At 50.6% G+C, this 26950-nt stretch overlaps 1 protein-coding gene across 6 annotated transcripts in view; it reads right to left on the bottom strand.

Moving 5' to 3' along the window:
* Positions 1 to 26950, bottom strand: part of EVC (EvC ciliary complex subunit 1) — an 82064-nt gene that overhangs the window by 25742 nt on the left and 29372 nt on the right. For 4 of the 6 annotated variants that reach the window (XM_068543240.1, XM_068543241.1, XM_068543242.1 and 1 more), the window contains exons 7-11: positions 25910 to 26047; positions 22921 to 23079; positions 18443 to 18659; positions 16598 to 16746; positions 14015 to 14113 (exon numbers count right to left, since the gene is read on the bottom strand). In XM_068543240.1, the coding sequence (XP_068399341.1) occupies positions 14015 to 14113; positions 16598 to 16746; positions 18443 to 18659; positions 22921 to 23079; positions 25910 to 26047 (762 nt within the window). Of the gene's footprint in view, positions 1 to 3591; positions 4676 to 6013; positions 6105 to 14014; positions 14114 to 16597; positions 16747 to 18442; positions 18660 to 22920; positions 23080 to 25909; positions 26048 to 26950 lie in introns of those variants that run through there. The other 2 variants (XM_068543246.1, XM_068543244.1) reach the window with 2 other exon arrangements.

Here is a 26950-nt window from a genome sequence, read left to right as displayed (position 1 = left end):
AAGCTGGAATCCTTTAAGTTCGCTCTGCAATTCTTTTCCCCTCCCTCCCAGCGTCCTCAGAGACAGCCATCCCCATGAATTCAGCATCTCTGTCTCCAATTTAGGTTTCTATACTTTCACTATACATCATGTCCATAAATGTGGCTTTTGGTGTGTGTGTTACTTCACATAAATGGCATCTCGTCGCATGTTTCATTATACGGATGCTTTTTAAAGCCTCTCCCCTTCTCCCCACCTCCGGGCACTTTCACATCTGAAATGGACTTTCACCCTGCAAAACCCCTGCAAAATAATCCCTTCTCTGTGAAGCCTTGCCTGGGCCACTCAGACTAACATGGACATTTCTCACCCTGGGCTCGTGCAGCTCTTTGGTTAGCCCCACCAGGGCATCAAAACTACAGTTTATCTGTCATCCCTCCTGGACCACAACTGCCCAAGAGCAGAGGCTGCATCATACTCAGATCTGCACCCACGTCTCACACCCTCCTAGACTAAGCACCTGACTGCAGTTTCTGAATGCATCACACAGCAACATGATGCAGAATGCCCATTTCCCCTTCTCCATCTAGGAACTCCCCTCACATGTTCCAAACTCAATTTGAGGTCTCCTCTTCTGGGAAGGCCTCCTGACCACAGGGTTTTTTGTTTTTTTTTTTTAACATCTTTATCGGAGTATAATTGCTTTACAATGGTGTGTTAGTTTCTGCTTTATAACAAAGTGAATCAGTTATACATATACATATATCCCCATATCTCCTCCCTCTTGCGTCTCCCTCCCACCCTCCCTATCCCACCCCTCTAGGTGGTCACAAAGCACGGAGCTGATATCCCTGTGCTATGCGGCTGCTTCCCACTAGCTATCTCTTTTACATTTGGTAGTATATATAAGTCCATGCCACTCTCTCACTTCGTCCCAGCTTGCCCTTCCCCCTCCCCGTGTCCTCAAGTCCATTCTCTACATCTGCATTTTTATTCCTGTCCTGCCCCTAGGTTCTTCAGAAACGTTTTTTTTTTTTTTAGATTCCATATATATGCCGACCACAGGGTTTTTTACGAATAAAGTCTTATTACTTTAGCATCTATAGGGCCTAGAAGAGCACCTGGCAAATATCAGGTAATAATATTATAATTGTTAATAATTATTAATTCTTACCATGTGCCAGAGAGTGTCATAAACACTTTTCTTATATAATCTCATCCATCCTTCTAACAGTCCAATGAAGATGTTCTATTATAATTACCATTATTTTACAGGTGAGGAAACTAAGACCCAGAGATGATAAGTAACTGGACATTTGCAGAGGGTGGGTCCTGGCTATTGGACTACTGGACTCATGCTCTTAACCTGTATGCTACAAGGATAATTGGTTTCTTTTGGAAAAAAAAATTCTCAGCACCTCCTCTGGTGTACCAAAGTCATACTTGGTGTGCTCAATGAATATAAGTTAAATTTAACTCAAATCAGTGTTAATGAAACCCAATGAATGCCATGTTTTAAAAAGTTCATGGCCAAGCTGAACTTTGTTTGTAATAAAGTGACCATGACAGGGGAACAAGGGACCCACACCTTTTTAAAAGATTTAGAGATCCTACTTCTGAGAGTGGCCAACCAGGTAATTTGAACCAATTTCTCCCACTGAAGATGAATTTTTTTAAAAAGCTGGACAAAATGTTTATTAAATCATCATAAAAGTCCGAAAGAGCTAACAAGGTAGTGAAGAGTGTGGTGCCCAAGGTCAGGAGAAGATGCAGTCAGAGAAGTGTGCCCAGCCCTGGGGCTGTGTTTACATAAGGGGTGTAGGTCAATCCAGGGGAGATGGCTGCACAGCTGATGGACCTCTGACAGCCTCAAGCAATCGAAGGGACAGAAGGTGGAGTTCACAACTCATATGGGTTGGGGCCTTGTAAAGCATTCCACACTTAGGGCTGGAACCCAAAAAGCAGCACCAGAGATACATGATTGAAATGGAAGGAAACCAGATCTGACTGGTTTAAACAGATGGCAACCTGGAGTCTGGTCATGTGGGTGACCCAGCATATTTCAAGTCCAGACCCTGAATTAACATGACTCTGGATCATTAAAGGCCCAGTCATCGGGCAGAAGCGAAGGAAAATCCTCTCTGGGGGAGGAGAGCATCACTGCATGCTTGAAAATATTCTTACCAATATATGTACAAATCTGAGACGAGGCATATGAGAAAAAATAAACAGGTACACAAGGAGATAAGAATATGACCAAAGACCTACACAAACAACAGACATGAAAAACAAACCCACAGGTAGTCCAGAGAGTGTAATTAGAAGACGAGGACTTTATAGGATTGATGCTTACCATGCTCATGACGTTAAAAGCCACTCTTAAACCTTAAAGCAAAGAGCTAGAAATTATAAAAAGTAACGCTACTTACTTTTAAAAAAAAGTCAGAACTTCTAGAATTGATGAACACTGTTCAATAATATGAACCCAATGTATAGGTTTCATTGCAGTTTAGATGCAGCTGGAGAGAGAATTAGTACTGGAAGAAAGATCAGGAGAAAATCCAGAAAAAAGTAAAGAGAGACTAAGGGATGGAAAATACAGAGGAGAAGATAAAGGCTAAAAGATACAGTGAGAAAGTCCAAAATTTAATTGGAGTCCCCGAAGGAAAGAAGGGAGAGTCCAGGCAGAAGTCATATTTGAAGTGATAATGGCTGAGGAATCTCTCAAAACTGATGAAAGAAATTTACAGATGAGGAAACTGAGGTTTTATCTGTACATGTAAAAGAGAGGTTAAGTAAATCGCATCAGTTCACACACAGGGCCCTGGTGGTCAGGCTCCTGCACCCATGATCTAACCATGATGCTCTTAGGTAATTTTTTTTAACAAAGAATGGATGAGAGTATAAGCAGCACCTAATAAACACAGGGTCACTTTTTGTGACATTAATAGTAGATAAAGGGCTTCCCTGGTGGCGCAGTGGTTAAGAATCTGCCTGCCAATGAGGGGGACACGAGTTCGATCCCTGGCCCTGGAGGATCCCGCATACCGCAGAGCAACTAAGCCCGTGTGCTATAAATACTGAGCCTGCGCTCTAGAGCCCGCGTGCCACAACTACTGAAGCCTGCGCACCTAGAGCCCGTGCTCCGCAGCAAGAGAAGCCACCACAATGAGAAGCCCGCGCACCGCAACGAAGAGTAGCCCCGCTCGCCGCAACTAGAGAAAGCCCGCGCACAGCAATGAAGACCCAACACAGCCAAAAATAAAAACAAATAAATTTTTTTAAAAAGTAGATAAAATAGTTTTTAAGAAAAAAAGCTCTTCTAGAGAGAAAGGGGATCAGCTCAGAGCACCAAAAGGTTTAATTCACCAGAAAGATGTAAAGGTTCTAAATTTGTATGCACTTAATGGCATTACCCAAATCAATGCAATTTGTCACATTAACAAAATAAAGCTGAAAAGCATCATGACGATTATGTGAATAAATGAAGAAAAAAGTACTTCACAAAATTTAATTTCCATGCAGAAGAAACACTCTTAGCAAAATAGGAAATGGAAGGAAACTTCCTCAATCTGGAAAAAAAAAAAAACAACTATGGCAAACATTATACCTGAGGGTAGAAACTACAAAGGTCCTGCTTTTATGTAAATGGAATCATATAGCATGTTAGGTTTGCGTATCTCAACTTTATATGTCCTTGTGACATTCCTCTGTGTTGTCGTGTGTAGCTAGTAGTTCATTCTTCCTCACTGGTCTGTAGTATTTCACTGTATAAATACACCACCATTTATCCATTCTACTGTTGAGGGACATTTGTGTGGCTTCTTATTTTAGACTATTACACATTCTGCTGACGTGAACTTTCTTGTGGATGCTGTTTGATACACATGTGCTCCTGTTTCTCTTGGGCATATGCCAAGGAGCGGAATTGTTGGGCTGTGTGTATGTGTAGCTTCAGTCCATATCCTCCATAACTAATAGCCACCAATTTGATTAGCATTTTGAATTTATCAATCAATTTGGTGAGGATGAACATCTTTACAATATCACATCTTCCAATCCAGAAACATGGTGTATCTTTACATTTATTTAGGTCTTATTAATTTTTCTTAGTATTGTTTTGTGAGCAGGGAGTGGATTGGGATTGGGAGGAGGTGTGAGGGGGCTTCAGAGGTCTTGGTCATGATGTCTTTCTTGATCTAGATGGGGGTTACAGAGATGTATTTTTAACAGTCATTTGTTAATCCATAAGGTAATGTGTTATCCATTTATTTGTGTCTATTACATTTCACAATAAACATGGTTTAATAATATGGGAGTGATTTACATTTTCTTCCAGCCTCTGGAAATCCCAATTTTCTGCTAGGAGACAGATTTTAAAAGTTGATTCTCCTATATTGTAATCTATCCTTCCATAGCAGCAGTTGGGGATACTAAGACACACCTTTTTCTTTTTTGTTCATGATAGTCAAACTGCAAAAATACGCTGTTTGCAAATTCAAGAAAGGTGAACTTTGTAAAAGCTACATAGTCCATTAGTCGAGGCTCTTTCTAATAAAAAATGTGCTGGATTCTGTCTGCTCCCTGGACGGAGACACATCTGCATCATCACACGTGCTCTGATAGGCCATAAAACACATCGCTTCCCACTTAACGTTGACACGTTTCGTTTGGGAGATGCTGATTTATTCTGTGCCTGAAATAGAACAGGAATTAATCCGTGTTCTTCTCTCTCAGCGCGTGTGAGGGGTCGGACAGCAGGGGGACGCTCGTCAGGGGAGAGGCTGGCCCTGGGCCTCAGCCCTCCACTTTTCCTCAAATAGAAGCACACAGAACCCAAGCTAGGGCGGCATTTCACCCTGACTCGTCCTTCACTCGGGTTTCCGCCTCTGCAGCCTGACCCAGAGGATCCAGTGTCCTCTCCAGGCTTCTTGCAGAGAAAGGACTGGGGCAGGGGAAGGGCACATATTCTGAAACCTTTGAAAAGGAGTCTCAGTTTTCATACCTGCAAAATGGATAAGACGCAAGCTACATCTGTAAAGATAGCATCTGCCTTGAGGGCTGATTGTCAGGATTAGATACAGCACACAGCACAGAGCAAATGCTTCATAAACGCTGGCTATTATCATTCCAGAGAGGTTGGGAAAAGTTAGCATGTGGTTCTCAATAAATGTTACCTGTTGCTATTTTTATTCCAGGAACAGAGCATTTTGGAGAAAAGGCAGTTTGTGTTTCCATTTGCTTGCAGGGTGGGGAGGAGAGAGGGAAGGGAAGGCGGCGTTCCCAGCAGAGGTGGGCAGGTGCCCTTGGGAGAAAGCCAGGTGGACCAGTGGGCGGGAGCACGGGATGTGTGGAAGCAGAGGAGCAGCAGGGAGCTCAATGCCATGCGGAGGAGTCAAGACCTGGCAGCCCGCACCCGTGAAGGAGCTCACACAAGGCGCGGACGTGGCCAGGTCTGAAGGTGTACTGATGAGGGTGAGTGCTGACTGTGTGAATAAAACATGTACTTCCAGGATCCCATGGACACGGCCCGGCTCCCTGTGAGTTTCCGGTTCATCACAGGAACCAGAAATGTTCCCCTGCAGGGACCACACCCTGACAGTTTTGAAGATGCGCAGTTAACTGCTTCAGAGTGAGGTGTGCACAGGATCCTGGGACAGAGCAGTGCTGAGAGCACAGGTGAAATTGGGTCTCTTAAAAACGGGAAGAGAAAGCTGGGACGAAGTGAGAGAGTGGCATGGACCAGTATATACACTACCAAATGCAAAATAGATAGCTCGTGGGAAGCAGCCGCATAGCACAGGGAGATCAGCTCTGTGTTTTGTGACCACCTAGAGGGGTGGGATAGGGAGGGTGCGAGGGAGACGCAAGAGGGAGGAGATATGGGGTATATGTACACGTATAGCTGATTCACTTTGTTATACAGCAGAAACTAACACAACATTGTAAAGCAATTATACTCCAATAAAGATGTTAAAAAAACCCACAAAACTGGAAGTAGGTTGGATCAAGGGTCAGGAGCCTGGGAACCCACCTGCACTGGGTCACTTGCCAGCAGTGTGACCAGGGGCGACTCTTCCTCTCTGGGGCTTCACCCAACAGAGGAGGAAAATGATACCTGCTTCCTGAGGACATGAGACAGAGGAGACATGTGTGTGGATGGGCACAGTGGCTCCAGATCTTCCTCTCCCCCAGAGCCATGCCCTTTGCCACATAACCTTGCATGCCCTCCCACAGGGAGTGGGAAGTGCCTCCCCAACCCTTTAACTTCGGGTCAGTCGTGTGACTTGCGTTGGTCAATAGAATGAGGTGGAGGTGAAATGGGCTAGTTTGGAGGCTAGACCCCTGTCATCACTATGAGGAGAACATTCCCAGGCCAGCCCACTGGTCCTAGGAGAGTAGAGACAGTTGTGTGCGTGGTCAAGTTGTGTTAGTCACGCCTAGATCAGCCAACCACCAGCTGATGCACAGACCCTGGGGATAAATCACTGTCATTTTCAGCAACAGGGTTTTGAGGTATCTTGTTGCACAGCATTACTCTGGTCATAATTATGTGATACCACACCGGACAGAAGGGGCCCTAAAGGTGAAAGCTCTGGTGTAAAGGTGTCATATCTTCACAGCCTTCACGGGTTCATTCTGTAAATGTCTCTTGAGCACCTACTTCAGGAAGGCTCTGTGCCAGGGCCACTGGGTGAACAAAGCTGACGTGGACCCTGACTTTAGAGAACGCACCCCCAGTGAGGGGGCAGACATCGCACAGGAACTCACAATATCCTATGGCAAGTGTGATGGCAGGGAGGCTGGGAGCCCTAGGGACAGACCAGGGCATCTAACCGATCTGAGGAGGAGTTGGAGAAAGGCTCCCTGAAGAAGTGACATGTAAGCTGAGACAAGATGAGAACAAGCCAAACTGAGGGGATGGAGGGAACGGTATTTCAGGCAGCAGAAGAGCACATGCAAAGGCAGTGTGGCAGGAGGGACTGGGGCACCTTTGGGGAGCTGAGGGATGTCTGAGGTTGGCTGGAAGGCAGGGAGCAAGGGACATGCCTCCAGACAAGTGGTGAGTGGGCTGTGTCACATGAGCCTTGTGGGCTAGGTCAGGGGGCCTTATGGGCCAGGTTGGGTGGGTCTCATGGACCAGACTAGGTTGGCCTTTGGGCCAAGTCAGATGGGTCTCATGGGTCAGGCCATGTGAGCACTTCATGGACCAGGCTGGGTGGTCACCATGGCCAGATTAAGGATGTTGGACTTTATCCTGAGAGCTATAGGTGGCATTCTGGAGTATTAAGTGGGTTCTTTCATATGGTCAATCTACAAAGAAGGCAGCTAAGAATTCCTACATCAGAGAGGTTAGATGATATGGACCAGGCCCCATAGCTGGTACACAGCTGAATCAGGCCCACAACCTGGCCTGTCTGATTCCTGGGTGACTCTTCTCTCCTTTGCAGTTTTGCACCTCTTTGCAGGGAGGTGAGCTGATTGTGAAAATTACTAAAAGGAGGGAGAGGTATAATCAGGTAGCATGTGGTACCCTGAGGGCACTGGCAAGTTTTACTTCTGTATATAAAGAAAACATAAATTAATTACTCTACTAGTCTTGTTAAAATAAAACAAAAAGCCATGTTCCCGTAGCTTGCTACAGTAAAGTAGACGTAAGCATGACAGTCTATCTTTCTCAGACTTGTCATACTTAGTGATGATTTATCACACCTCAACCTTGATAAAGGACCATGGAATTGACTCACCCTCTGTAGCACCCAGGGAAATCCTCTTTCCAGTGACAGGAACTGTATGGTGCCTACACTTGTCAATTTCCTTCTCAAGATCTACTTCCAATAGAACACTGCCCCCAAATCATTGTTTTGGTATTTCTCCCAAACCTAGTTTCTTCTACTCTTTGGAAACTTACTGTTTCCCACCTGTGATAGGCAAAATAATGGCTCCCCAAGATGTCCATGTTCTAATCCCTGAAAGCTTTGAATGTGCCACACAGTCAGAGATTTTTGTGGATGTGATTAAAGGACTAAGTGAAAACCAAGGATCCCGAGATGAGATTATCCTGGGTTATCTAGGTGGCTCCCACATAATTATAAGGGTCCTTGTAAATGAAAGAGAGAGGCAGGCAGTCAGAGTGAAAGGAGAGGTAGGATGGAAGCAGAGGCAGGAGGAGCACGGCTGTGGCTTGGAGATGGAGGAAGAGGCCACAAGCCAAGCAATGCAGGCACCTCTAGAAGCTGGAGAAGGCAAGGACACGAATTCTTCCCTGGAGCCTCCAGAAGGAACCAGCCCCGCTGATATCTTCATTTCAGCCCACTAAAACCCATTTTGGACTTCTGACCTCCAGAAATGTAAGGTAATAACTTTCGTTGTTTTTAAGTTGTTTTTAAGTTTAAGTTGTGGTAGTTTGTTCTATCAGCAATAACACACCATCTTCAGGATGCCAATGTTTCAGTTGATTGATATATTCACTGATGCATTGATTCACCCATTCGTTTACTCATCAGTGTTGAGTGATTGCCTGTAGTGTGTCATCCCCAGCTGGATTCTGCAGAACACACCGCAGCCCTCCCCGCAAGGACTCCACGCCCCCGCCTTCCTCTTGTCCACCAAATCACTCCTCCCCACCTGAATGTTACAGCCCTGGGCCTGTATCCCAGGCCCCCAGCTGTGTGACCTTGAACAAAATACTTTAACCTTTCAGTGCTGGGCAGAAGAACTGACCTTGCTGAAAGAGAGGCCTGGCCTTGGTCCACGGTTCTTGAGAAGTGACTTCTAAGTTCTTGGAATGTCCTGCCTGATAAGAGGGTCTCTATTTACCTGGGAACCTTGGGCAGCTTCAGACAATCTATGACCATGATGAGATTTAGGGTGGGGCCCTTGGGCCATGTGGCACCAGCTCCACCTCTAGAGGGGCTGGGGCTTAAGGTCAGCCATGTTGGCGGTCCACCACATCCATGTGACTGAGCCCCAATACGAACTGTGGACACTAAGGCTTGGCTGAGCTTCCCTGGACGGCAATGCTCGGTGTGTAACGCCACACACTGTTCCCAGGAGAAGTTAGCACTGCCCACGACTCCACCAGGACAGGATAACTGGGAGCTTTGCGTTTAGAACTCTAGACTCTGCCCATGTGCCTCTTCTCTTGGCTGACTTAAATCTGTATCCTTTTGCTGTAATAAACCATAACCATGAGTAGAACAGCTTTCAGTATGAGTCCTTCTAGAGAACTGAAGAACCTGAGGGTGGTCTTGGGGACCTCTGGACTTGCATTTGGTATCAGAAGCAAGGGTGGTCTTGGGGACTACTCCCAAACACTTCATGAGTGCCTATCACTATTATTCCTGCCTTCTTTGAGGACAGAGGTTCACTTTTTCTCTTATTTTCCTCAGCCTTAACTTCCCATGAGATTCTGAAGCTGAGACGGCTGACCTTGGCAGGGCTGTTATCACCCTACCCCCCAGGAGCCCTTCAGGAGAAACAGCAGGGGGAGGACAGTCAGAAATAAACAAGCAGGTCTCCAGGGCACCCTGTGATGCAACAGCGGCAAACTCAGCTCTGCGCCCGTCATTATCAGGAAGACTCTGGGCTCATTTCAGGAATCTCTCTACAAGGCACCGAGACGTGTAATTTAGCGGCATCCATCTCAGTCAAAATGAGAATTCGCTGTTTGTTTAGAGGCCAAGAGACAGTAGGAATTTAGAAAAATGCACTTTTCTCTGCAGCCTGAGAACCGTTAGGTGGTGATCAAATTTATCTCACAGTCGCCGTGCCTACAATATCACGATCAGTGCCCAAAGAAAGGAGGGAATTATGCCTCTGTGTGACGAGGTCTGGGAAGGAGCCAGCCAGACTGCAAGGCAGGTTACCTCATGGGTGTATTCTGTGCAGACACACCTTCTTAGACGGTGAGTGATAACAACCAGGATCGTGGTAACAGATTTCAGCGCTCGCTGTGTGCCTCACACTCTCCTATATGCTTTGCATGTGGGAACTTATTCAAACCTCTGAACAGCCATAGGAAGACCCAGATAGTGACCATCCCCATTTTAAGAGGGGACCCAGATACTGACCATCAAAACCGACCCCAATCCCAGGCCTCCTCACCAACCTCACCCGCACCATCCTGGCCCAGGCCCCCAGCATCCCTTGCCTGGACCACTGCGATGTCTCCCCAGGCCTCCCTGCTTCCACTTTTGCCCCCTACAGTCCATCCTCCATACAGAATCCAGAGGGATCCTTGGGAACCTAAGGCAAGTCATTTCCCTACTCAAAACATGCCGGCAATTTCCCATGTCACTCAGAAGTCAATGCAAACGTCTTCGGATGGACTGCAAGGCCCTACAGGACTCTGACCTTAGCCCGTACCTGTCTCCCCTTCCCCCAGAGCTGCCACACTGGCCTCCTTGCTGCTGCGGCTGCTGGAACCCCACGTGTGTTGCTGCCTCTCCAGCTCCACAAAAATAAGCACTTTATCTGTTTGGTTCACTGCTGAGGCCCCGGTGCTGAGACTGTGGGTTGCACAAAGCAGTGCTCGATAATATTCGTTGAACGAATGAACTAACAGGCTCACGAGCTTACAGCTGGTCGGCGAGGAAGCCACACTCTCCCCCAGGCCCTGGATCCAGAGTCATGCTCACCACCCCTGGGCTCAAGGCCTCCTGCTCAACACGCTCAGTGACGGGGCAGAAGGGGAGGTGTTACCTGAGCACCTGCCACGTGAGGCCCTCAGCCCTGCCCTCCTGCGCTGCCATAATGGTCAACAGGCTCTCTGTCTCCATCTCGCAGATAAGGAAATGGGCTTGGAGCAGTTAAGGCTCTTGCCCAAGGTCGCCCATCCAGGAATGTTGGGCGCCCACCCGGGAATGTCCTCGCCAAGCATTCCAATCTTCCAATTGGCTTCTTTCTACCACACCAAAGGATTTCAACCTCCACCTTTTGGAAATATCAGATAAAGCAGTTTCCAATACCCAAGGCAATGATTTCCACAATTAAGGGCTGTAAAATAAACCAAAGTTATCTGGTACCAGAGGGCCTGATGTGCAATGATGACGTGAATCATAGGAAAGAGCTCTGCAGTGACTCTGGGAGAGAAGCTGGCACAGGCCTTGGGCCATTTCTTTCAAAAGCACCTGCACAGATGCACAGAACTGCTGGCCCCCCTTCCCCTTGCCCCTGAGCCCTCCTCATGCAGGGCATTTCCAAGTGCCTGCTTCCGAGACAGAGACTCCAGCAGCCATCACCCCTCACTCACACCTGCTGGGCTCTCCTGATGCTAGAAACAAGGGCGTCTTTACTTCCTTAGCCCACACTTCAATGGGCTGGCAGCCAGACCAACCACGGTAAGCCAAGTGTACAACATCCTCAGGACGTTGCTGGGGCCTGAGGCTGTGGTCACATCAGCATCATCAAATCTTTACTGAAAATGATGTATTCACTGCCACCCACTGAGACTGGCCCGGCACTTCCACATATATTTCCTCCTTGTAGCAATGATCAGTGTTTTATCCTTGCTTTGTGGAGGAGGAAAGTGGCATTTAGTTGACCAAGACTTTAGATTCTAATTGCAGCTCCAAGAAGGAAGTGTCAGCCTGCTGGACACTGTCCCCTGCTGGGGCACATCATCAGTGGCATCTGCCCGTGAGCCTTAGTCCATTGGACTCTCACCCCATCCCCCCAAGGCAGCGGTCCTCAGGCTCTGCTGTGCATCAGAGGAAATTGAGGTACAAGTTAGATAACCTGCTGCCGACCACACAGCTGGTCAATGGCTAGGCTGGGATTGGACCCCAGGCCATCTGAGTCCAGAGCCTGTCCTCACTGCGGTATTCACAGCCCACGCTCAGCAGCATGGGTCATGGCGAGGACATCAGCACTAAGGTTAGAGAGGCTTACTTTAGATCCCATCTCTCTGCTTGTTGGCTGTAGGACTTGAGCAGGATGGTTGGGCCAGCACAGAGAGATTATGTAACCAATTCAAGGTCACACAGCATGTTAGTACCCAGAAGGGGACTGGAATTCAGTATGCTCACTCCCAGCCCAGGGATTTGAGTCCTGACTTCCCCCCCGCCAGGCATGGTGTTGTTCCTTTCCTGCCTGGGAGCCTGGGGCTTTGACAAGTTGAATCCCACCCTGCACTTTTCTCAAGAAAATCCTTCCTGGCTCCTCATCTGTGAAGGAAGGAAAATGCAGTTTCTGCCTCACAGGATTCTCATGAGGATAAAATGATCAAATACTCAGAAAGCACTTACAACAGTGGCTGGCTCTGAACAAGACTGGCTCCGGTATCAGTTTCCTGGGTAGCCAAAACTACAGAAATCTATTCTCTCACAGCTATAGAGGTCAGAAGTCAGAAATCAAGGTGTCAGCTACCTCTGGAGGCTCTGGGGGGATCCTTCCTGCCCCTTCGGGCTTCTGGAGGCTCCAGGTGTTCCTTGGCTTGTGGCCACATCACCCCAGTCTCTGCCTCTGTCTTCACATGGCCACCTCCCTGTGTGTCTTGTCTTCACAATGACTTTCTCATAAGGACACCAGTCATTAGATTTAGGGCCCATGCTAATCCAGAATGATCTCTTCTTAACTAATCACATCTGCAAAGCCCCCACTATTTCCACATAAGTTCACATTCTGAGGTTCCTGGTGGACATGAAATTTGAGGTACACTATTATGGACTGAATTATATCCCTCCAAAATTCATATGTTAAAGCCCTAACCCCCAATGTGACTATATCTGGAGATAGGGCCTTTAAGGAGATAATTAAGCTTAAGCAAGGTCACAGGGTGAGGTCCTAACCTGATAGCACTGGTGTCCTTGTAAGAGGAAGAGACACCCAAGCTCTCTCTCTGCCATGCAAGGACACAGTGAGAAGGCAGCCATCTCCAAGCCAGGAAGAGAGGCCTCACTAGAACCCAACCTAAATGATACCTTGATCTTGGACTTCCAGCCTCCAGAACAGTGAGAAAATAAATGTCTGTTTAAGGCACAGGCTGGGGTACTTTGATATGGCAGCCTCTGAAAACTCATACAGACACCATTGAACCCCGCACAGTGGCCATCGTGACGAGGGGCTGCACTCCCTGTCCTTCCTCATGTCCTGTCTGGGCTGCCCCCTGACTCCTGGTCCACTTGGAGCCCACGTCCTGCTTCAAAGCCCATCTCAGGCATCACCTCCAGCGGATGGCCGTCCTTGACCTCACCTTCACCCCTATGTCTCTCAACCCTCCTCTCTGCACCCGTCAGCAGGGATGTTGTAAGGGCAGCCAGTTCAGATTGGGCATGTCCCAGGTGCAAGCTGCTGTCCAAGGGCCTCACGTGCATTCGGTGTTCACACCACCACCATGAAGGTGGGCATCACTGGCCCCATTTCACAGATGGGGAAACTGAGAACTAGAGAGGCCAAGTAATGTTCTGGAGGCCGCACGGCGAGGAGGGAGGAGAGCCAGGATGCAGACACAGGCACTCTGGGTCCAGGTGAACCTTCTCCAGGGTGCTCCCCACCACGGTGGCACTTGTCACCTTCCTTCTTGACCGGGGCCACATTCCACCTTCCCAGCAGCTCTGGGTCCTGCCTGGGGCAGGAGCTCTGCCTGTCTTGGTCATTGTCATATCCCGGGAGCCCCTCTGGCTTTGGAGGGCTCGGGGGCTCTCTCCTGTCCTCTCAAAGCCAGCCATCATTCCAGAGCCGCACAAGGTTGCCCAGGGAGAAAGAGGTGGCACCAGCACTGGAACTTAGGCCTTCATTTCAAGCCCAACCCTCCTTCCTCATCACCGCTCTACACTCATGACGCCCACAAACGCTGGCCTATTTTCATCCTGGGTGAGCTGACTTCCAAAGACCTTTGCCTCTAGGGACATTTGGAGGTGAGGGTCCCGAGCACCTCAGAAATGGAAGGGGCCTCAGATGTGACCTGGACCAACCTCCCTCCCTGGTTTCTGCCAAAGAGGGTCTTGGGGTCCCCGGCCCAGGAGGATGTGAGGTTCTCACACATGCCCGGATCCTGAGGTTTTCCTGCCGGTCTCACCTGGAAACCACATACCTGGCAGAGCGCGGCCACGGCCCTGGCGGCGCTGACATTCTCCTCTTCCTCCAGGTCACTCCGAATCAGCCTCTGCCTCTCCAGGACCTCGTGAAAAACCTGTGAGTAAAACAGGAGCTGAATCTGGTACGAAAATGCTGATATTCTTCCCAGAAAAACCTCCTCAACTGACCCCGCCTCTCAGGTGGGAAGGATGTTCACCCCAACTTATACACAAGGAAACTGAGGCACAGGGATGTATGTGACTTTCATGGCTTGTGAGTTGTGGCTGAGGCCGGGACCAGTGAATCCGACCTCCAGGAAAACCACAGACTGTGACTCTGTCTGTGTACCCAGCAGGAGAAGGTGCGGCCAGCACCCCCATCACACTTCTCTCCTGGCCACAAGCCACCCAGACATCATTTTCTGATTTCAGTTGCTGGGGACCACCAGCCAGGCCCTGGGAGGCCCACCCAGCGGAGCCCGAGGCCTAGCAGGGCCACTGGAGGTCACTGCGGTCAGTGGCCAGCCAGACACGGCTCTGACCACGTGGACCTCGAGGAGCCCAGCAGAGTGACGGGGGGCGAGGACCAGATGCCCCAGACACAGTCAGAAGGCACCGCAAGGCAAAACCCCAGAGGCTGGACTCCTCTTAGGGGGCAGTTGTAGGGGAAGAGGCCCCAGCGGGGAAATGAGTAAGCTGAGCCTTGAAGGACAAGGAGGGGTCCCTGGAAGGAAGATGGGGAGCCAACACAATCCCAGCTCAAGGAGCAACAGCAATGGACAGGCAGTTACAACCCTCTGGCCTTGGTGGCGGCAGAGCGGGAGGGGAGCTGAGAGGGAGGGGCAGGGACCAGAGAGGGAGGGGCTGCGCGTGGTGCCAAAGTCTGCGCTCATTCATCAGTTCCTTGTTCATTCAATCACTTTTTTGTTGTTTGTTCATTCATTCAATTATTTGTTCTTTTGTATCCATCATCCATCCATCTATCCATCCATTCACGTGTTCATTCATTCTTTCCTTCACTTCTTCATTCACTTGTTTGACTCTTCTTTCATTTGTTGGTTCTTCATTCATTTCTTTGTTCCTTCAATTATGTGTTCCTTTGTTCTTCCATCCATCATTCATTGATTCATTCGTTCATTCAGTCATTCCCTCATTCCTTCATGCATGCATGCATGCATGCGCTCAACCCTTCCCTCCTTGGTCCCGTGTTTCCTGAGCATCAGGTCCTGGCTGTGCTGAAGTCCTGGGTTGCAGAGCTGACGCTGTCACCGTCTCCACGCTCAGGACTTGCACTGAGCAATGTGATGTCAGAGAGAAGGACCTACAAATCTCAGAGTAACAAACTGCTGTATAATCGTTATCTTTTCACTCTCATTTCAAATGGATCTTCTTAAAGACAGAAACAGCCCCCCACCCCACGGTATGACAAACCCCAGGAACCCCAGGCGTGGGCCCTGGGAGGAGGCTCTGTGGGCAGGGAAGGGCACTGGACCAGGGAACCAGGGACGTGAAGACCTCTCCTCTGTTCTGGACGCTGGCTTCTCACTGGGGTATAGCCACTGCCACCATGCTGGCCCCCAAGGAGGGCATGTGTCTGTGCTCTGGGCTGAGCCTGGACCCAGCTACAGTCCTGCCATCCCCTCGGCAGAGCTGAGACAAGCAAATGCTAGCGCAGGGCAGAAGGACCCAGAGAATCAGTCAGGCCACGGCTGCCCCTTACTGGTCTGGCTGAGTCTTAACAACCCGGCAAGGTGGGTGCTATTATTCCCATTGCACAGATGAGGAAGCCAGAGGGTTAGCAAGGTCACCCAGACACAGCGGCAGAGCCAGCATCCAAAGCCAGGTCCTGCTGCCTCAGCACCCAAATGCTTAACAAGCCTGGGGGACGGCCACTGACAAGCAGCCCTGCCTACCCCCGCCCCACCTCCACCAACAGGGAAACACTGAGGCAGAGTCCTGCTCTCCCTCTGCGAACTGCAAGCCCTGGTTCTTGCAGCCTGTGCTGATGCCAGCTCACTTGCTATCCCTCAAGCAGGGTGACACCTTGCTTCCTGCCCTCCAGCCGGTCCCCTTGTCTTTTTCCCAGTCAAGACCACGAGCGTTGGCTAGCTTGGCCACCTCCCTGGTCCTGCCTGCTCAGCCCCACATGCAGGGTCCTCCCCTGACTTGCCACCTGACCCAGCGAGGGGGCCCATCCCTGTGTGACAGCCTGCCTTACATCCAGGACGTGCCTGTCCCCTCTGGGGACATTGCACGCTGGTCTGCATCGCAGGTTGGGCCCTTGCCCTGCGCCATCTGTGTGAAGCCCTCTCCACGGCCCCTCCCACCGTCTTTCCATCATCCCAGTGAGGGCGGTGCTGCTCGAGCCACTGGCTTACAGACGAGGAAGCTAGGGACGCAGAGCCCAGGGGAGCTGGCTAAGGTCACTGGGCTACAGGTGGGAGGCGAGGAGAGACCTCCTGTCTGGCAGATGCCATAGCCTCTGGCTTCCCAAGCACGGTAGCGGGGGGCCGAGCCCCCTCCTGCCACCCTGATCAACCCGCGTGGCTCCCTGGGATGGCTGTGCCCACGGAAGTGGGAGCGAGTCAGGAGCAGGTCACCTGGAGGAACTCCTCGGGGTCAGCGGTCTGCGGTGCCGTGGCCAGGAAGCTCCTCTGTTCCTTTTGTTGGGCCAGCGTGAGCCTTGCCATCCCCTCCGCCTGGTGAACCAGTGAGGCCTTGACCAGGTCTCTGCCTCGCTGGACAAACTCTGAAATTGAAATGAAACAAGGTTGCTCCCCTGACAAAACCTCCACTGGCTGCTTCTGCCAGCACGTGGAGGGTCAGAAACTCTGGGGCAAGTCCCCTTTTTATTCTGGTTTTATCATTCAGGGCCCTCCCCCTGGGGCCCAGGGCTCAGAGCAACATAAGAGGTTTTATGTAACTGCTGTGCAGGGCGGCCGGCCAACCTGACCAAGAAGTAAACAAAGGGGTATTTTTCTGGAGAAAAGAGTGTGAGGGAGGGGTAGGTGGCAGAGGGAGGGACAGGTGACACAGGGTACAGAGAGCCTGAGTCTTCAGGAAGATAGTGACATGTCAGACTGGAGTCGAGATTCAAAAACTGCCAGGGTGAGTTATTAGATCAGCAGAAGAGAAGGAGGGTGAACCCAAGGGCAAGGCCCCCTGTGGCAGGGGAAGGTGAACTTGGGGAGAGAGGGGCGGGGCCTAAAACCACCCCTCAGCCCACCCGCGTCATTCGGCCCCAGCAGTGTGCCAAGTACAGGGCCAGGAACTGGGGTCTACCAGTGAGCAGGACCCAGCCCAACTCTCAAGATGCTCATGGTCCAGGGAAGACGAAGAATGCAGAAGGAGAAGAAATTATGCTGGATGAGGGCTGGGGCGGTGAGAGGGAAGGAGGAAGAGGGGACACGGGCAGCATGGGACCCCAGAGAAGGCTCCTGGGAGTAGAGCCAAGGAAGAGGTTGGCCAGATTCTGTTCACTTGGGTTTTGGGGGAGATGCTGAGCAAAGAAGCTGTTGAAGCAAGTGAGGGCCTGGCGACGAGGGGGCTGCAGTCCTTGGAAGCGCCGGTTTCAGCATCTCACACCATCCCCACCGCCACACACACACGTCATACCTCCTTCTGCACTTGCCCTAATGCAGGCACACTTCCTTAGGTTTGACCTGAGAATCTGTTTAGCCTCTAGCACCAAAGAAAAGAGTGTGGCCAGGTGGCCAGGAGAGACCGGAGTCCTCCCTCTGCCTGGGGTCCTCCCTCCACCCCTGACTGTCTCCTTGTCTCCCCCATCTTGTTCAAGTTCAACAGAGCCCCACCTAGGGGGCTGCTTCACCCTCCCATCCCAGCCACTCTCTTCCCACTGATAAAGCCCAGACCACTGTGTGCGGTGACCCCCAAGGCCAGATGCATTCAGATTCTACATGGTCCAAAGTTCCAGCCAACAGAAAGTTTTCCACGTGGTCACCTCCTGCAGGTGAAACACCTGGGTTTCCTCTTGCGGGTCCCACCAGTGGTGTGACCTGGACTAAGTCCCAGATGCCCTTGATGTCTTGAGCCCTGATCTGCCCATCTCCCAGGGTCGGGCCCGGGAGCAGTAGCGCATGTGGGAAACAGCCACGCTGGGTTCCCTCTCCTGCCCCACGTGACTGACCCCTGTCCACGCTCACCCACCTGCAGCTGCGCCGGGCCCCGTGACACATGCAGGGCTTCTGGGCGTTCCCGCCTCCTTTGCCCTCTGCATGCTCCGGGTGCTTCTCTGCCAGCCTGAATCACTGACGACGATGTGGAGTGGGCAATCCCGGACCCCAGGAGGTGACCTGGGATGGCAGCCTGTGCTAGTGTCACAGGAGCTGCTCCCGACGCCTGCAAGTGCCGCCACCGGCCCTGGCCCACACAGCCTGCAGCACACACGGGGTACCCGGGCGCCCGGGCCTGGCCCACTCGCTCACCCCTGCCGAAGCGCTCTGCCTCCTCCCAGAAGGCCTTGTGCTGCTGGGTCAGCAGCTCCTCCTTCTGCCGCCCCGACAGCTTCCCCTCGACGGTCAGCAGCTCCAGGCTGTGCGAGATGGCGGCCAGGCGGCATCTGGTCTCCTCCTGGATCTGCAGCTTCAGGAACTCAATGGTTTTGGCCACGTGTGCCCGCCCCATTGTCCTCTCCAGGGTGTCCTAAGAAGAGAAACACAGGCGACAACGGGCTGGAACGCCCTGGGTCAGCACTTGGCCGTGAGGGTCTGTAAACAGTCATGGGCTTGGTCCTGGGGCCCCACCTCCCTGTGAGCAGAGCACAGACCAAACTGCTCTCACGAGCTTCTTGTGTCTGCGCCTCAGATGGGGACAAAACGGTCCCGCACGGGGACGTGGTGAGGCTGACGCCGCAAAACACGTGGAAAGCGCTTGGTACTCGGTGAGTGGGCCACGATTCTGGGGAGGAATTTAATAAATGCACACGACCAAAGGGGAAAGTCCCCCTTTCCCACTGTCATCCCTCCCCAGTCGACAGGGCCTCGGGCCTCCACAGCCCTGGAGGAGAAACATTAGGAGAAACAATAAAGGTCACGGGACTTTTGGCTTTCGAGCCTCCGGGAACCTGAGTGCTGGGGATTAAAGAGATTTTCCGGGTAAGCCTGACCTGGAGGGTGACCCCAGCCTTCAGACTTTAGAACAGGCCTGCCTGCCCTACCACGTTGTCCTTCACTTAGGACACGGCTCTCGGACAAGACGCCTCCCCCATGGAGGAAATGTCCACCAGAGGCAGGGGCGGACCCTGCAGGTCTGCATCTCCTGTCCTCGCCTCTCAGAGGGCAGCCGCTCCAGGAACCTTGTAGAATGAGAGCATGTGCACCACGTTAAAGCTGCACGCCCTGCGCCTCAGAAGGACACCTTTCCCACCTAGGGGTGGGCCCCCAGGACCCCTGGCACGGCGGCCTGAGTTCACCTCCGCCCTTCTTCCCCGCCACGCCGGCACCCTTGCCTCCTTCACACCCCTCCGCTCCGTCTCCTTCCCGCTGGCCCAGAGCCACGGCCAGCTCAGGCCCTGGTCACTTCCGCCCTGGGCTACTGCCCAGGGCCGTCCCTGCTCTCCCAGCCTCCCACCTGCCCGCTCCGCTCCGCCCCGCACGGCAGGCAGGGGGCCTTTCTGAGGTCCAAACGTGGCTCTGCCATCCTGGGGCCCAAACCTTTCAGTCACTGCCTTCAAACCAAGTCTAAACTCCTGGGCACGGTGCACGAGGCCCTTCAGGACCAAGCCTGGCCGAGTCTCCAGCCTCGTCCCACACACCTCCTTGCTCCTGGCTGCCCAGCACACCCGGCCTTTGCACACACGGGCCTCCACCTGGAACACCCTCCCGGCCTCCTCTCGCTCCCCTGCCTGGCCAGGTCCTGCTCATCCTTACGCACTGTGTGGCACCTTCCCTGACCTTCTCCACTTCCACGGCCCCCTCCTCCCGTCTCTGCTGCTCCTGTGCCTCTGTCTAAGCATAGGGACAGTCCCAGGCTGGACTGAGAGCCCTTGAGACAGTGGCCATACCTGCAACACCCGGTAACCAGCCCTGGGCCTCACTGTTTGCTGAACTGCATTGGTCTGTGTTTGAACAACGTGTGAACAGGGCAAGGACAATGATCCCCCAGTTATGGACAAGAGCACTGAGGTTTATTCTGGAACGCCACCCAAATAGCCCAGGGACAGCGGCTCTGAACCTTCCTGTCTGCCAACTACATAAGCCCGACGACCATCAGCGGGCCCATGACCGCTAGAGGGCGCAAGAGGATAAGCGCTCGGTGCAGGTGTGGACGGCAAGGGATCCAGCGAGGCTCAGGGCGTGGGGGACAGCGCCCGGTGCCCAGAGCAGCCACCTCTAAGGCATCACGGTCAGGCCACCCGGCTGGAGAGTGACAGCTCAGCCTCTGGATTTATATTCAAGGAAAGACAGGAGTAGAGTCGAGAGGCGAGCACGAGCAGAGGGGCATCAGATGGAAGGTGGGAGGAGTAAAGGGACTTGCGTAGGAGGCGAGGGGCCACTGCTGGCTCTGAGAGCTGTAGCCAGTCCTCAAACGTGCCCGGGCTCAAACTTGGCTCCAGACCTGCATGACCTTGGGCACAGTGTCCTCACCTACGCCTGACTTACAGAGTGGATGTGAGCACTAAATAAGTTAAAATAGGTAAAGCACTTAAAATAGCAACCAGAAGATAGTAGGTGCTCGTGAATGCAAGCTGTCGTCATAATTATGTACAGCAGGTCCCCACATCCCTCCTGGCATCCTCTTTCTCTCGAGCATCCCTAGAAGCTGATTCTGATGACCTCTGGGGCCCTTTCCGGGGCTCTTCCAGTTCTGATATTCAGCAACTCCATGCGACACATTCCGACTGCCCAGGCCAGAGTGCTCAGACGTCTCCAGCCTGAGAATTTGAATTCTTCTGGAGTTTATCAACAACATACGCTGACATACAGGCAGAGCCAACCCGTCCCTCTCTGTACAAACATAGACTGTAGCTCTTTCCACACATCATTACGATGACTTGTTTATGTCTATTTTGTTTGCTGACACTTGGCCTGCCAGAGTCTAATCGCTATCACATACTAAGCACTTCCCCTGGGCCAGGCTCTGTTCTAAAGGTCTTACATGTTGTCCACTTTCTAACACTCTCAGAGCTGATGCTATTCAGATTCCCATTTTACAGATGATGAAACTGAGTCACAGAGAGGTTAAGTAACCTGTTCAATGTCATACAGCTAATAAAAGGCAACTGTGGGATGAGCTCAGGTTTCTAGCTCCAGTCTGCAACATTGTTCCTGTAACAGGACGTGGCACACAGTAGGTGCTCATGAAATGCTGACAGAAGAAAAGGGCTACAGATAACCTGGAGAAAATTCTTTCCCTTCTTCCTATTTGGAAGTGACTGGCTAACACTCGGGCCAGAGTCAGCTAAGGATACATTTTTTTTCTGCATCAATATCCTGCTGATGGAATAATAATTAAGTACAAAGAAAAAAAGAATAAAAGGAAAAAAGTCTTTCTTTTTTGATAAGCATTCATATCGGCAGCCTTAGCAAATCAAAATCCAATTCAAAGGGCCTTGGACGGCAAGCCAGGAAGCCTGGGGCACAGGCTTAGCGATATCATTAGGCAACATGGGAGTCCTAGGTGAGTCGCTTAGCTGGCTCCTCTGCTCTTTGGGAATGAAATATCTGTGTGTCTATCTTTCAGCAGTGCCGAGGAGGGAAAGGAAACTATACGTGTACGTGATAAGCAAAACCAAAGAAAGTTCTCAAGCAGCTGCGTGCACCTGGGAGTTTGTTAAAAATGCAGATCCTGATTCAGGAGGGGGGACAAGATTCTGCATTTCTAACCAGCTCTCAGGTGACACTGATGCTACCGGTCTGCGGACCACACTTTGAGGAGCAGAGCAGTTTGTGCAGAAGCAGCAGGGACCACTCCGTTCAGCAGCGCCTTCTCCTCAGGTCTGAGGAGCTGAGTCTCTGAGCTGAGGGCAGGGCGGCTGCTGCAGGTTTCTGAGTCAGGAGTGACCTGGGCAGGTGCACAGGTCTGAGATGTAATTCATGAGTTCTCAAGGTCAGAGGAAGGGGAAATGGGTGGGTAGTGCCCTGGACTTTGCACACAGCAGGGCTAGACCGAAACCTCCACAACAAAACCCGACGGTGACCGAGCATTTCCCCGGGCCCTGCCTGCAGCAACTCCTGGGGACCATCTTTTTTAAGTACAGTAATTGAAGCTCAGAGGGGTTAAGTAACCTCTTCGAGATCACACAGCTTCAGGTGGCTAAGCTTAGATTCAAAGTCGGACTTGGATTTGTGGATTCCTCTGCGCCAGTGGTTTGCATTCCCAGCTATACATCAGAATTGTTTGGGGAGTTTTAAAAACAGCAATGCCAGGTCCTCCACTTCAGACCAATCAGATTGGATCTCTGTGCAAGAGGCCCGGGACATGGGCATTATTTTAAGCCCCCTAGGTGATACATGGGGCCATCAGGAGAGCTAACCGAAGCTCTGTCCACACCAGTGGGCATCAACTATGACTACTCACTGTGGTCACCTGGAACCTTAAAAAATCCAGACTAAGTCAGAATATCTGGGGTGGGGACCCATCTTGGACCCAAGCATCAGTACCATTTAAACCTCCTCAGATAACTCCAACGTGCAGCCAGGATTGAGAACCAGTGCCCTATGCTGTAGTGATGTGCAGCGGGCCAGTCTCTCCACTAAAGGAATGGTTAGATGGATGGATGGACAGATAAATGACTGATGGACAGATGGAGGGATGGATGGATACACTGCTTTTCTCTGGCCTCTATATCCCTTTCTACAATCTGCAGGTGTTGAACTTAATGACCCCTATGGTGCTCCAAGCTTCCGGATTCCACGTCTCTAGTTGGAATATCACGTTCCCTCCCTGCCCCCTCCAGCGTTACCAGAGCCTGCAAATCCTGAGAATCACGCAATAGCCCTTCAGCTGCAATCATTCTTTCTGTCAGAGTCATCATGAGTTGTCGGGCTTTGGAGCTGGAACACTTAAATTGGTCCACCAGAAAGTGCTGGATGTTTTCCATCTGTTTCCAGAAAGCTTCCATCTGTGAAATGAGAATGAGATGCAAGAGGTGGGGGGAGAAAACTTATTTAAGAAAGCTTTAAAGCTGTCCGGCTCAGGCTTGGGCATTACTATTCACCCCTTATCACAAACTGAGATTATAAACAATTCTACAAGTTGGAGAAAGTTATCTTGGCAACAATCACATTCTCCAGAGGTTCCTCTTTGTAGGTGCCAGTCAGTTTCAAGGTGGCTTTTCAGCAAACACCAACAGGCTGCTGATAAGGAACGCAAGCACCATGAGATCCCCCAGCTCAAACAGCTGAAAGACTGCCCGGCAGTGGGGTGGGGAGTGCGGGGGGTGCATGAAATTCGACAATGCGCTCCTGGAAGCTTCCAGATCTTTAAAGGGGATTAAACGCATCCTGGAAATAAAAGCATGAATGACCATTTAAATATTGATTATTGTCCTAAAAGTATAAAAGAACAATATGACAGAGATGACGATGACCATAAAAACATTTTGCCTTCAAATCTTTTTCCTTTCTCCACCATCTTATCAGGAAGAGAGTAGGGAATCGCCAAGTGGTTTAGAACGTTGGGGGCTAAATTTTTGTCACTGCAGCCTTCCAGAGCTCTAAGAACAATGATGCCCATAGTCATAGCAACTTTTCTTTACGGCATGCAGGTTATAAGCCAGGCTCCGTGCTTCACACATTTTATTTCTAGATGAAATATGTATCGGAGGGACAAGGAACAGCCTCAGAAAGTTAGGTCACTCGACAAGGGTCACAGAGGCAACGAGAAGCAGAGGCATATTTGATTCAGGTCCCTTCAACTCCCACAGCTGTGATTTTCTCCATCTTGGCTCCACCTCTCAGATGCTGAGATGGACATTGCTTGCTGGGCAGGGTGTGGGAGGGGTCAGGGCTTAGTGGCTCCAGAAGCCCATGCTGATCTTCTTGCTGTGGCTAAAGGTGGAGAGAGATGGTGACCTGAAACTCTGAGTTAATCCGGCCAGCCATCTCTCAGGGGCTGGGCATGGCCAGGAGAAAACCCACACCTGTACGAACTGGCACCTCTTCAAAAGTTTGGTGTCCTGTCTCAAGGGCCTCGTGGCAGCTCAGCAAACCCTTTATCTGCCCTGGCTACCTCCTCCCTCAAATTCACACCCTGCTCTTGCCCCCTCTCGCCCCAGCAGATGACTTCCTTTCCAACTGCTCTCAGAGAATGTGGACTATCATCCGTGAATTCCTGCACATCCGGAAACAGAGTTCTACATCCAAGCAGCTTTGCCTCTTCTCTTCCCATTGCAGAGAACCAGGACGTCCACTCTGTTCTTCTGAAAAACTCGTGACTCCCTTGGCATCCATGACATGACTTTCTCCTGGTTCTTCAAGGTCCATGCTCTGCTTCTTGTTTTGATTCTCCTTGACTCCTGCTCCTTCAATGCTGGCAAGGTCCAAGATTTGGCATGAGGCTCCTTTCTTTACCCCTTGCACACACACTCCTGGACCAGAAGCATCTCTGTTAGTGAAGGACACCAATACTTTGGAGAATCTTATGAGAACTATCAATCCTCTGCCTGAAATGTGCAGACATGGACAAGATATTCCACTGCTGTGGGGAGTCTAGGCACCACCAGAATCTGGGCTGAGTACCCTCCCTTAGCCATCTCATCCCGAGAATATCCTCACTCTCCATGTGATCCTACCTGAGTTTAGTGGAGACTCTCCATCCCCAGGCATCTCCAACTCAGGATGTCAAGCCACACTCACCATCTTCCCTCCCAACTTGTTCTCATTCTGGGATCCTTATTTCCGTAGACCTGATCCTCTACACCCTCCTCTTCCCACCACCACCTCCTTAGACACCACCCTATCAGCTCTCCCACTTTTTCTTACCTCTCCATCCCAACTGCAATTGCCTTCACGAAATTCCTACTGGATTAGCCCCAAAGCTCCCAACAATCCTCCACACAGCAGCCTGGGCAGTCCTTCTAGAACAGGGCCAAGCCACCCTCTGCTGCTTCAGTGACTCCCATCTCCTTGGCATGAGATGAAAGCCCTCAGGGAAGACCTCTGGCTTTATCTTGCTCAGCCCGCTTCCTAGCCCTGGCTCCCTTCTCTGCCCACCCACTGGACAGCATCCATCCACACTTCTCCCCAAAAGCTTCTTGACGGCCCTTTCTTCTGCAGAGACCTTCATAACCCTGGGGTAAAATGAATCGCTCTCCCCGCTGTACCTCAGTCTTCCCATACTTCTATCTATCATGGCACTTGTAACCCACAAAGTCCTCATCCGTTCACCTGTCAGTGCCCCCCACCAGACAGGCCTGAGCATCTCCCTGGCAGGGCCAGGTCTAAGTTCATTTTGAATTCCCAGAGTCCAACACAACACCTGGGTGCCAAGAAAATATTTGTTTAATTCGTAATGTATGAACAGCAGGTAGTAGAACCTCAAAGCAAAAAAGAGAGTTTGAGGGAAGCCATCCTCTCTAGAATTTAAAACATGCTTTTATGAGTGATGCCTGGAGTTTGAGAAGTTAGCAGCTGGCATCTGCTCTAAGCCACAGGGCGGTAATGACACAGAGGGTTAGAGTGATCTTTGCTTTGAATGATAAAAAGATCAATGTAAAATTTAAACAAGGAGAACTCATTAAGAGGAAAAAAAGACTCCCTCAGTAAATCTTGGCCCCTTAATTATACCTTCTCTATCACTTAATTTCAGAAACTGGATCCCTGGCTCCAGGGAAGAACACAACAGGGAATTCTAGTATTAAACATGCTTCTAGGTACCATCTCTTTAATCTCGCCAAATGAACTGTCCCAGAAACCACGCTTTTTATATGGGAAAGAAAATCCATCACATACATTAGCTATTAGCTGCTCAGAATATTCTCTCTGCTTCTTTTCTACATCTGCCAGGGTGATGTATTCAGAGTCACCAGCACCCAACATCTCCGTGTTTGACAGTCTGACCTGAAGTCTCTTTTCTAATTCCTCCAAATCCTGGAGAAAAAAAGAAAAAGGCAAATACAGAAAAAACCTAATGTATCTTAAATTCTAGAGAAGAAATGCTTTTATTTTCACCCCACTATCATAAAATATTTCTTAACCATAATTAAATGCTTTGGGTGTTGTCCTACTGAAGGACTGATGATAAACATCATCACAGAGCTTCGGGAATAATGGATTACGTATTTTCTTCTATAGTCTTTCCCTCATCCCCCCAAAATAGGCCATATTTTAAAAACAATGAAATAGTATCTTCCTATCTTTATGAAGTCCGGGAACATGTCATGACATCTGGGCTGTGGGATGGAGTGTCTCCTCCCCACTCCTCTGGTTTCCATGGGGAAGGATTACTTAGTACACCCCAGGGAGGAAGTGATATGTATTTGACTGGCGGTTCAAAAGCAGGAAGTGAGCACAGCCCCTAGCTTGCCCAACCTCTTCCTCTTTGGGGTGGACCATTCAGGGGTGGCCACTGCTCTGGTGTGGCCTCAGCCCAGAGTGAGCTGGGCAGCAAAGGTCCCTCTTCTGTGTGCGGAGGCCTGAGGTGGCCCAGCTTTGCCAGGAAGCAATTTAGGTAAGCAATTTAGCTAATCCTGGGATTCAGTGTTAGGAAGCAAGCCATGATCGCTGTGCACCTAAGCTATGTCTTCCAAGCTGGCCCCTTTCAGTGATAAAGCTGACATTTCTCTGTCTCCCCAACACTTTCTCTTAATTAACTCAGAACTTAGAAGGAAAAGGGGAACACTATGTACGGAGTCCTTCAAACCCCAACCTGGAGTGTGGAGGGTTTGTTTTCTGTTCTGTTTTCTGGGCTGTTCTGTTTTCTCTAGACCTGTGTTCACTGACATGTAATCAACACTGGTGTGGGTCCAAATTCATTAGGAAAACTGCTATTGA

Source organism: Eschrichtius robustus, chromosome 4 (genome assembly GCF_028021215.1).
Source record: "Eschrichtius robustus isolate mEscRob2 chromosome 4, mEscRob2.pri, whole genome shotgun sequence".
In the NCBI taxonomy this organism is placed as follows: Eukaryota; Metazoa; Chordata; class Mammalia; order Artiodactyla; family Eschrichtiidae; genus Eschrichtius; species Eschrichtius robustus.
This window is presented reverse-complemented; position numbering and strand designations above follow the sequence as displayed.